Genomic DNA, 12,087 nt, shown 5'->3' with positions numbered 1-12,087 from the left:
ATTTACCGTTCGTTAATCGGACATTATGACCGAGATTTGCACACATTCTACCTCCAACTTTAAGTAACATTTCCTTAATCTAAAACATTGTCAGATATTTTCGATCATGAATAAGAGTAAAAAGAGGTAAAGTGAATCTGGAAAGCATAGAGGGAAGCTAAAAAATTCTGAAAATTGTCATTGCTGAGCATTCTCACTGAAAAGACATACTAAACTAGATTTGGAGCATGCTTCTACAATTGGGAATTGATGACACACGTTTCTAATCTTTATAGCTTGAACAATTTCTTTACTTACATAATCTCACTTAAATATCTCAATAGGAATTATATCTATTTCTCAGATTAGGATTTCAGGAACAGAGAAATAAAGTCAAATCTCCAAGTTTATAAAACAAACAAATGAAACAAGATACATGCATTCAAACCTTTCAACTCCATATCTTGACTTTCGCTTGCCAAATGACTAATTATAGGCTAATCTGAAAGGATGTTTTGAGAACCGTTATTTTATGAATATTGGGTGATGGAATATGTAATTAAAAAGAAAGCAGAGGCTACATGGTCCAGCTTATACCTTGATATTCACAAAATCCAAATGTTTCATAAATGAAACTGCTAACTATTGTATTTGTCTTCTAGATATTTGAAATGTTTTAAATTTCTTGAAACAATGAAGCTTTATGTATATGCATATGTACATGGGAAAAGCATATATGTGACAAAGAGATCTGGGTTTTGAAAATAAGTAATCTATTTAATATTTCTTAGAGAATATGAACTTATTTATCCCTATATTCTTGATAAGTATCTAACCATGTAATTTAAATCTGATAAAACAGTTCTGTAGAATTCTCCATCTAATAGATGCAGTGGTAACAAATTTCAGTCTAATCCCTACTTAAAATTAACAAAATGGATCAAAACTGTTTTTAAAAATAACAATATACAAGTGTGTTTTCATGATTAGGAAGTATTTTTTAAAGAAAAATAAAAACTGTGTTCATATGACTGGTAAATTTGTAGTATGTTACTATCCTACAGAATAATAGTGGTGTGTAAAGAAGGCATTCACTGCTATTACTCCAGTTTCCTATTTTGGCTCTGAAAGTCTGCATTCAAAATCCAGTAATTGAATTTCCCAAGCAAAACAGGCCTCTTAGCAAAAGCCTGCTGGAATTCTTATTTAATATAATGTTTAATGGATTTCCGATACAAAATGCTTATACAGAGTACTTCCTGTCTCTAACAGATTATACTTAGGAAACGTGAAAACATTTCAAGAAAATCATGCAAATTAGAGTTGGTGGAGTATGTAGATGTAATGAATTTTTTGAGCAATTTTATTTACCTTTTACACTGGAAAAGAGGTTCTAAACAGAAGGAAATTATATTGTAGATAAAGTATAAAGAATTCTTTTATGCTCAGTATCATCAAAGAGGAATAGAAGGTTTGACTAGTTAAGCCCATTTAGAAAGTCAGATCTTTGAATATTAAGTATTCAGATAAACCATTCTTTAGGAATCTTTTCAGGAGCCATTCTCATTCCATAATGAAAGATTCATGACTCTAAAACCTTCTGAAACTGTCATAATTCACTTATACATGACTTGTTCTTTGCTTATTTTAAGATATTATACAATAGTGATAAAATAACTCAGAATGTCCATATGAATATTTAGTAAGAATATTATAAAAATTACTCATGTTTCCCATTTCCCCAACAATCAGAAAAAACATAACCATGGACATTTTGTTTAAAATTATATTCATGTGATTGAATATACATTATCTTCTATACATCTCAGGTAAACAATCATTATAAAATTGATAGTAAAAACAATTTCAAAAGTACATAAAATTTTACATCTTATAAGGCGTTTTCCATCAAAAAGTCATCCAATCTTCTCTATATCAGAATTCTCTTCAAGTCCAGTATACATAATGTTAAGTAGTAGTGGATTAAAAAAACTCTAGTATTTAATACGATTTTTAATAAACTTAATCCCCAAGAGTACTTTTTGATGAAATTTGTAAATGCTAAATTTTAATCACTTAATGAAGAATAAGACATAGCCCTAAAATATTCAAGAATTTTTAGAAGTTAATGAACTTTATCTCTTTTAGAATACATTAAAGGATTGGACTCTTTTTTTGTATTAGTAAGGATTAAAACATTTCTGTCATATATTATTAAACAATGTAATCATTATGTTGCAGGCTTACTGGTACTGAAATATATTTTGCAATATTTAGATTGTATCTCTGATATGGTTTGGGTCTGTGTCCCCACCAAAATCTCATGCCAAATTGTCATCCCCAGGGTTGGAAGAGAGGCCTGATAGTAGGTGATTGGATCATGCGGGTGGACTTCCTCCTTGCTGTTCTACTGATAGTGAGTGAATTGTCAGGAGATCTGGTTATTTAAAAGTGTAGATATCCCGGTCTCTCTCTTCCTCCTGCTCCAGGCATGTAAGACATGCCTGCTTCCCCTACACCTTCTGCCATGATTGTAAGTTTCCCGAGGCCTCTAAAGCCATGCTTCCTATACAGCCTGTGGAATCGTGAGTCAATTAAAACTCTTTTCTTTATAAATTACCCAGTCTCAGGTATTTCTTTAGAGCAGGGCAAAAATAGACTAATACAGTCTCCAACTTGTTTTGATTTTTACAATTTTATAATTAGCTCACTACTAACTTCTTCTAGAAATAATCACTCATCTCTCATCACGTAGCATACTGATTTTTAATAAGAAACATATTATTTGAAAGGAAGAAACAAAGGGAACACCAGAAAGGGAGAAGACAATAGAAATGCACCTTTATCACCTTAAGATAGAAAGTCCTATAAGTAGACCCAGCATACCTTTACAATTTGTGATATTTTCACTACATGACATCCTTGTATCCCTGACTCGACCATTATTATTTTATGTAATATCAAGAGTCCAAGGCCAGGTGTGGTGGCTAATGCCTGGAATCCCAGCACTTTGGGAGGCCAAGGCAAGTAGGTTGATGTCAGGTTGAATTTCTGAGATCAGGAATTCAAGAGCAGCCTGACCAACCTGGTGAAACCCTGTCTCTACTAAAAATACAAAAAAATATTAGCCAGGCATGGTAGTGGGTGCCTGTAATCCCAGCTACTCAGGAGGCTGAGGCAGGAGAATTGCTTAAATCCACGAGGCTGAGGTTTCAGTGAGCCAGGATCACACCACTGCACTCCAGCCTGGGCAACAAGAGCAAAACTCCGTCTCAAATAAATAAATAAATAAATAAATAAATAAATAAATAAATAAATAAATAAATAAAGGAGTCCAAGACAACCTGAGCAATTTTATCCTCTTTAGCCTTTTTTCCTTATGTCTCTGCACTTAGCCGTCCTTAGCTGTTCAGTATTTGATAGATACATTAAAGTTCAAGTATTTTAGCACCTATCTTTATTACTATCTTGGCACATTATGAGAGGAGAGGATTTGAACACTTAATTTTGAGAGGAAGACTTTACAAATACAAAAGTGTAAACAGTATTTCTGTTCTGATATAGAGAACAGTATTTCAGAGACTGATATGTAACCCCTCAAGTAATTTTACCAACATGCTTATTTGATCTTAGTCTAGAAATCACAGAAAGTAAACCCCCCAAGCAATTTTACCAACATGCTCATTTGATCTTAGTTTAGAAACCACAGAAAGTTAGAAAATAATGAGTGCTTTGGGTGTTAGAAGAGTTTGTGATCTAAGCCTTAACTGTTCACTCTCAGTTGTTTGGTCTGCTGTTTGGTTGGCTGGTCGCTTGATTCTCCCTCCCCTTCCCACCACCCAACTCCCTTACCCCTCCTTCTTCCCCTCTCTGCCAAATTTTAAGGGCAACCCTTTCACATTTTCTGTTCTCCTCTTCCTTTTCAGCATATACTTCCTCTACCCCCTTTCTAACTGTAGACTGAAAACCAATCTAAAATATGATATTCAGTGTTCACTGTACATTAGATTCACCATTGGAGCTTTAAAATCCCAAAGCCCAGGCTGCACCTTAGACCAATTAAATTCAAGTCTCTGGGGTTGGGGCACAAGGGTCTGTATGTTTTAAAGTTCTCTAGCTAATTCTACTGTGTATTCAGGCCTGATAATCACTTTCTATAAATTATGCCTGAGCATTTGAATGATCTCAATTGTGAGATGAAGACATTTTAGAAAGAGGCATTTTTCCCACTACTTGGTTTCTGTAACTTATACATCCTAATACACAAATAATTATTTCCATATAATTATGACTTGAAAGGAGTTATTTCTAAAGTTCTACTTAAGCAGACACATTTTTTATTATCAGGACATTATATCCTTATTTCATATACTACTATAGAAATGAACATCCACTTTAGCTAGAAATTATAAACTCTTGTTACTTAGAAAAAGATAATTGGGGACTTTTAAAATACAAAGTCTACAAGAGTGATTCATGATAAAGTTAAAAATACCCAGCACTCTGCCTAATACTGTGAAGGACATGATTTCAAAAGTGAACCCTGTCCTCTTCCTTTTTTTCTCCCTTCCCCTTTCATCCTCTCCTTTTCCTCCTCCTCCTCGTCTTTTTTTTTTCTTCTTCTTCTGGTTTAATATTGATGACATTACTTGATTTTGGTCATGCCTGCTTTTTAAAATAATTGAACCAAAATAGAACACTTTAATTGTACTGTTAATAGTTATTCAAATTATTATGTGGTGAATATTTGATTGAATACATACAACTTTTTAATTTAATAGAGACGTTTTAAGAACAAGTGGGTTAAGCTTTATTCTCTTCTTTCATAATAAAGGAATAAAGTGAATATGGATCTGTAATAAGTGTTTAAGACACTATTATAAAATGGACAATTTCTTTTCTTAACATCTATCACGGCTCTTACTTCTCTAAATTATATTCTTCATAATTTCAATAATTTCCTTCAATTGAAGATCGCTGTCTTCAGAAAAGTTATCAGTATCATTAATCACAATTTCAGCTTATATGATTCTGGTCTCATTGATCTGGGTGTGCTTTTCATCTACATGCTTTAAAACTTCCTCAGGTGATTCAAATTCAGAGTGCCGATCGAGAATCATTGCGTTAACCATTGGATAGTAATTACAGCCGGAAGAAACTTTCTTCCATCAACAATGACGAATAAATAAGGTTTCTCAATGATTTTAATAGATAAATATTGATAACTATATATGCTTAGTGAATCCTGTACCATTTTCTAACATTTCCATACCAATTCTGTGTCTTTGCTTTCCTGCCAGTGACTTACCCAGATATTCCCATCTTGATGATAGGGTTTCCAATTTCTCCCTGTGTCGCTGTAGAGCATCCGGTACTGGGTCACCCAATCTGAGCTGCTATATCTTCCTTGGGTTGCAATGGCACTGATCTGCTTCCTATTGCCAAAGTCAACCTGAAGCCATTGATAATGGTCGCTGTCTGATGGAGACCATCCCCCAGCACCTGAAGATGGGCAAAGGCAAGATTGGAAAATGAATATTTAAATTTGAACTTGTACAACTGACAATGGAATATTCTACATATCTTAATTGGCCTTGGCAGTGCTCTCTTTCACAGATATATTATGAAGTATCCTTTATAGATGCCATTGGGACTTCAACTAATATTCTTCCAGCTGGTAACATTGATTCTTTAACCTCTTTATGGTGTAATTATGTGCTCATTTTCTCCTGAGCAAATGTCTTCATAATTCCTCAATTAGATCTTATTAGTACATGTCAAAGTCTAATTGGCTGAGGGTTGATCAATTTACCATAAACTCTTCAGCTAAAATCATGAGAAAAATGTAACTATCCAATTTTTTTCTGGCATGTAAACTTTACCATTTAATAAATTATAAATTTAAAACAAGCAATTATACACAATTTTAAAATATATTTTTCTTGTGACTTTTAGTAAAAAAATTTGCAATTCTTAAGATGAACCTAATCTTACATTAATTTCCTGTACCACTGAGTGGTACAGGGAGGTATATAGCTAATCAGGCAGTATGTTTATTTAACACTTAGAAGATATACAGCCGGTATCTCTTGAAAGTCATTATTTCTAGAAAAATAAGATACTAAGCAAAGTTAAATCTCTTTTGGCAAAATATAATAATTGCTTAGCAAATAGTAAAAATGTAAAAACATTTGTTAGAAAAATGGCATGAATATAGATCAATATTCTTAATTTATAGTAATATTTAAAATAACTAGGGTTGCACACAAAATAAGTTACAGAAAATATGGCCTAATGTTAGTGCTAAGAGGCACTATAATTTTTAAGGTGAGTTCAGCTACTAAAGAGAATAAATGATAGAAAAATGCTCAATAGGTTATCCAATGTGCAGTATATCAAATTGTGTGTACTATTTTTCAAATAAGGAATTTAAAGGTTGGTGAAATAATTTATTCTATGAGGACGTTCATAATAAAAATCATTTTATAAATCACCACAGATATTCATTTAACAATGTTTATATGGCCTATTTTTGCTTAAAACTATGATAGAGCAGCTTTTTAAAAAAAAATTACAAAACTAAAAAATTATAAAATAACTGTTTGTCCAGGTGCGGTGGCTCACTCCTGTTATCCCAGCACTTTGGGAGACCGAGGCAGGTGGATCACCTGAGGTCAGGAGTTCGTGTCCAGCCTGGCCAATATGCTGAAACCCCATCTCCTCTAAAAATACAAAAATTAGCCAGGCATGGTGGCAGGTGCCTGTAATCCCAGCTACTCGGGAGGCTGAGGCAGAAGAATCACTTGAACCTGGGAGGCAGAGGTTGCAGTGAGCTGAGATGGCGCCATTGCACTCCAGTTTGGGTGACAGAGTGAGACTCCATCTCAAAAAATAAAAAAAAAAATTTTAACAATCACTGTTTTAGGGACTGGACAATAGGCAGTGCAGAACATGATCCATAAAATAAGATAAACAAATAAGGTGAGCCCTGCCAACTTCCTGGCTTTCTGCTAGCTTCAGTTTCTGGATCATGGTACATGGAAGATGATCCCAAAGAGAGTTCAGGAGTGCAGCAGTGTCAATGAAATGGAAACATATTACAATTCAAAGCTACTAAAGAAGCTCGACAGAGTCCCAGAGAGGGCACAGCTGTATAAAGAGCTTTGGAAATCTACATGGGAGTCATCAATGAGTCTCTGGAACATAGACTCAGAAGCAATACTGTACTGTGTATTTTCAGATCAAGATCGCACAAGACCAGGTAAAGGGACTTATTGAAATCAGCAATAACCAGAGGTTGCACAGAGCTGGGAAAAATTTAATTTCAGACTAGACAAAATTGAGAGACCTTGTTGAATCCCTCCAGTTATTCAGTAGACATCCTATAAAAGTCGTGCATTATAAGTAGGGATATTTTAGTCCTAAAATGAGAGCTAGTCTGGACACAACTGAGCAAAGGTTACTGAAAAAGGTAAATCTGACCAAAAATTAATTCTTTGATTGACCAAAACTCAACACTCCATTAAGGAAAGCCATAAACATTTAGAAACTGAACAGCATTGCATCCATGATGTCAAGTATATAAATTCAAAAATATACTAGACATCTGGACAAGCAGGAAAATATGTATTAGAACCAGAGGAAAAAAAAAATCAATAGAAATGTACCCCCAAAATAACAAAGATGATGAAATTAGCAGACCAGGACTTTAAACTAGTAATTATTAATTCTATTATCTAAAATAAAATCTATAAACATTTTTAAAGGAATGCAAAATGTTGAAGGAGAAAAGCAAAAAAAGAGAACAAAATGGAAATTTTAGGACTAAAAATTACATCTGAAATAGATAATTTAATGGATGAGCTTAAAAGCAGATGAGACATAGAAGAAAAACATCATTGTACTAGAATGTAGGGCCATATAAGACATCTAAATTAAGCTCAGAGCGGAAAAACAAGGCTTAAAATTGAACAGTATTCCAGTAAGTTCTGAGACACTGATAACTGCCCTAAGAAGCATGCAAGTGGAGTACTAAAAGCAGAGAAGACAGAGATTGGGTCAGAATAAAATATGTTTGAAGAAATAATGGTTGAAATACATAAACCCAGATATGTGAGAAGCTGATTGAATTCCAGGCAGGAGACATACAAGGCAAAATACAATAAGGCACGATATAATTATTTGCTGAAAGACAATGCTAAAGAGAAAATCTTAAAAGTATTCACAGGGTTACAACTTCTCAGCAGAAATAATGCAAACCAAATGACAATGAAATGACCTATCAGACTTGATGGGAAAAAAAAGCTGGCAACCTGGAATTCTATGTCCAGCAAAAACATCTTTTAAATATAAAAATAACGTAATATTCCAGACAAACCTGGGAGAATTCATTACTCATATGTGTATACTATAAAAATATAATTTTTTCACCTTAAGGGAAGTTTTACCATTTTGAAACTCATATTTACATGAAAAAAATGAATGCTTAAAATGCTAAACATGTTAAGTACATATAAAATATTTGTTTAGGTTTTTAAACTTCATTAACAGATAATTTAGTGTTTAAAACAGTAACGATGAATGACAGGGTTTATAATAAATGTGGAATTAAAATATGCAACTCAAATAGTATAAAGGATAGGAGTCTGGACAGGAAATATGTTATGTGTGGTCTTACTTTATACATGAAATGGAATTATTTGAAAATAGCAAACTCTAGATCAAAGGTCAGCAATCATTTTCTGTAAAAGGTTAAATACTAAATATTTTTGGCTTTATAGACCATACTACCTCTGTTAAAACTGCCAAATTCTATTATAGTATGAAGAGTAGTACATAAACAAAAGAGTGTGGCCATGTTATAATGAAGTGTTATTAACAAAATCTTGTAGCTGGACAGAGGGTTGAAGTTTGTCAATCCCTGCCCAAGATTAATCTCTAAAAAAAAAAAAAAAGTACATAGAAATGTAAAATCTGTACCTTTCACTATATCAAAATCATATCTCACAAAATATTTGGACAAATTTAAGTATCTAGTGTTTGTGTTTGCATAGGTTATATGTGTGGTGTCTATAGAATATATGTGCAAACAATGTAACTACTTCTCAGTCTCTATTCTCATATCTTCAATTCACACTTTCACAAGAATGTTTTTTCTGTGATACAGTACTTAGCTGTAATTCCTCTTCAGGAATTTCCTGGGTTAAAAAGAGGCACTTGTAGATGATATACCTTCATGTGTTGTGCAAATGCAACGACTGGTCAACCTGGGGCTATAAAGAGCCAGTACCCTGCCCCACCCTGTGGAAACTCTGTGGTGTCTTCAGAGTCTCAGAGCTCCCTGCAGGGATTGGTCAAAGACTTCACTGAAACCGCATTTCACCTAAAGTCCTCCCTGTAACTAATTTCTGTTTCATTCCTTTCTCTTCCACAGGTTTTCATCCCCCAAACACTCCTAATTAACTTCCTAGATGCTATTTTTCATCTCAGGATTTGTATCCTGGAGATTCTAGTCTGCAGTCCCTCTTGGGACCACTTCCTGATAATCTGTTCACTAACAATGAGTTAGTTATACCTGCTTTGTAATCTGTTTTTTCCTATTGTAGTGTTAGTATATAATATTCCTTATTGCCATGTATCATTCATCTTCCTATTTTACCTAGAATTCCAAAAGATTTTGGAACAGCTGTAGGCTAATTTTGGGGACAAAAATATACTCAGTTATTGAGGGATAACAAATATATTTTCTTACCTGTTAGATATACAGTTCCAAACCTTGAAGAAATTTTATAGCCAATTTCATAGAGAGTTCTATCTACGTATTACCAAAAACAACAGGGTGATTCAGTGAACTAAAGTCAACAAGCAATTAATACAATGAGGTAGCAGGTGAGAAAATATCTGATTGATTGGGGAAACTTAGAATATTTCCTCTGTTTTGCTAATGAATGCTCCAGAATAAATTTTCTTAAGTGACCTATTTTTTGCTACATTCCGGTCTTTCAGCAAGCAAGCAATTAACATACAGCTGCTTAATCCCATTTATCTCATTACTTTTAGCAAAATAGAATTTACTGTCAATTTTAAGGAAAGCAAAAATCGAAAATCAGGAGAAATATAAGTCAAAATGTATTTCTTAGCAGAAATATAAGTGGAGAGATTACTATAGTGGTTAACCTCAAGGGGAGGGCAAAAGTCAGTCTTTCATAAGGAACATGGTGGAAAGATCGATGAAAAGTTCCCTTTTTCTCTTTGATCTATCAAGCAATGTAATTTGGCGAAGTTTATTACTTTGTTTACTTGGCTTGTGAAATGTGTAACCTCTATTGATCTGGGGATTAATAATGATACCTCTTTCATCCCAACAACCTCTGGAATGAGGTGTATAAGAGGGCAAAAAAGTTCCCAATGTATTGTAGTAGCTCAGAGAAAGTGGTTGGACGTCAAAGAGGAGTTGGAAGAGGTAGAGAATGAATAGTCATAAACTCTTAGTTCCTAAGAAGAACTCTTACCTAGAGATAATATTACCTAAAACATCTAGCAAATAACTCGTGTACTGTTGAAGTAACTTGAAAGATGTGTACTTGTTAGAGAATTCTTGCTAGTCTCGAAACAGTAAGAATGCCGTTTCTTCCTTTCCCTACTCTCTCCCCTTCTGTGTTCTCTCTTTCCTTTCCCACCCCCCCATCCTCCATGTGCCTTTCCTTCTTCACTCTTCTTTCTCACACATACACAGATATTCCTCCCCCTGTGTATTTGCATGTGTGTAGTATGTGGTGTGTGCACGTGTATGCTGTAAAGATATACAGTGTTTGTATTCTACGTGTCCATTCTATGTGAGTTCCTAGAGTGATGCATTACAGAATCTGAATAAATTGATGAAACTCATACTCTATACTAATATGAGTTATTTTTGCTTTGTAATTTGTAATTCAGTAAGTCAGAGAAAAGAGGCATTTTGCAGGGGGTTTAGAGAGGCCATGGAGCTTCTGTTGTAGTGATAAATGGCTCCTGAAGAAACACAGCACTCAAGTTGGTGGTTTTAACACCACCAGAGCCTATAAGCCTGGATTCTAATTTAGCAAACATACATGGTGAAAAAAAATCAATTAGGGTTAGAACTGCCTTTAATAACTGGCTGAGAAATATGTATCAGATGAAAAGAATAAATTGAAAAGGAGACTCCAGGCAAAATTGCATTGAGTTCAGGCTTTGAGACCCCCTTCTGCTTCAAATACACTGTATTTTTAGATAAGATAGATAAGAAGAAAATTGAAAAGACATAGCGAGGATCAAAAAATAAGATAAGCATCTCCATGCACAAGAAATGCAACAAACATGCAAAGCAACGAGTAGGGTTGAAGCCAACGCCAGCTAGAGTCCGGATCTGGGGACATACAAAGGTATTTGGGCATTTGGCTACTATGGAATAATGGTGATGTAAGTTCCCTGTGTGTATCAGCGACAGAGAGCTTGCTTCAAGGTTGCAAACCAAGACTGGCCCTCGGCTAACCTGGTTGTGAAAAGAGACTGAAGAAAGCTGATTACTCACTTAAACATACGGATTATATGAGGCTATATGCCCAAAGAGGTTAGCAAATAGGCTTATCTGAGCTGAGTAAAGGCGTTCTCTGGCTTGGTGACCAGACACATAATAATAACACTGCCAGGCAGAGGCATCGGGCGAGTAATGTAAGGTACAGTTTCAGACTGGGCATTCTGGGACTTGAGTAGAGAAAGTCCCATAATGATAAAGCACAAAAACAAGGGAGATGAGAAGAGATAGGAAGAGAGAAAGAGAGAGAGAGACCAGAAAGAGAGAGACTGGCTGTCAAGAAGAACATGCAAATGAAAATTTCAAATGACAGGAACAAAACCCAATGCCACGAAGTCAGTAAAGTCAAAAGTTCAACACCAATTAGTTCCAAAAGTAATAGCAATTGAGGGCAAGTGGAGATAAATAGACTCTATCCTCTCAAAAATATAAAATAGGTAATGCTATTCATTAAAAATAGCAGTAATTATAAGTTACAACAGGGAAAAATAAAACATTTATAGATGAATACTAAAAGGAACCATGAAGTAGTTTTAGAAATGCAAAATTCAGTT

At 34.4% G+C, this 12,087-nt stretch overlaps 1 protein-coding gene across 2 annotated transcripts in view; it reads right to left on the bottom strand.

Annotated features, from left to right (window-relative positions):
* CNTNAP2 (contactin associated protein 2) overlaps positions 1–12,087 on the bottom strand; it is a 2,251,282-nt gene that overhangs the window by 1,546,591 nt on the left and 692,604 nt on the right. For both annotated transcript variants that reach the window (XM_026456367.1, XM_026456368.1), the window contains one exon: positions 5,288–5,481. In XM_026456367.1, coding sequence (XP_026312152.1) covers positions 5,288–5,481 — 194 coding nt within the window. The remainder of the gene's footprint in view (positions 1–5,287; positions 5,482–12,087) is intronic.

The sequence above is a fragment of the Piliocolobus tephrosceles genome, chromosome 8, assembly GCF_002776525.5.
Source record: "Piliocolobus tephrosceles isolate RC106 chromosome 8, ASM277652v3, whole genome shotgun sequence".
Taxonomy (NCBI): Eukaryota; Metazoa; Chordata; class Mammalia; order Primates; family Cercopithecidae; genus Piliocolobus; species Piliocolobus tephrosceles.
This window is presented reverse-complemented; position numbering and strand designations above follow the sequence as displayed.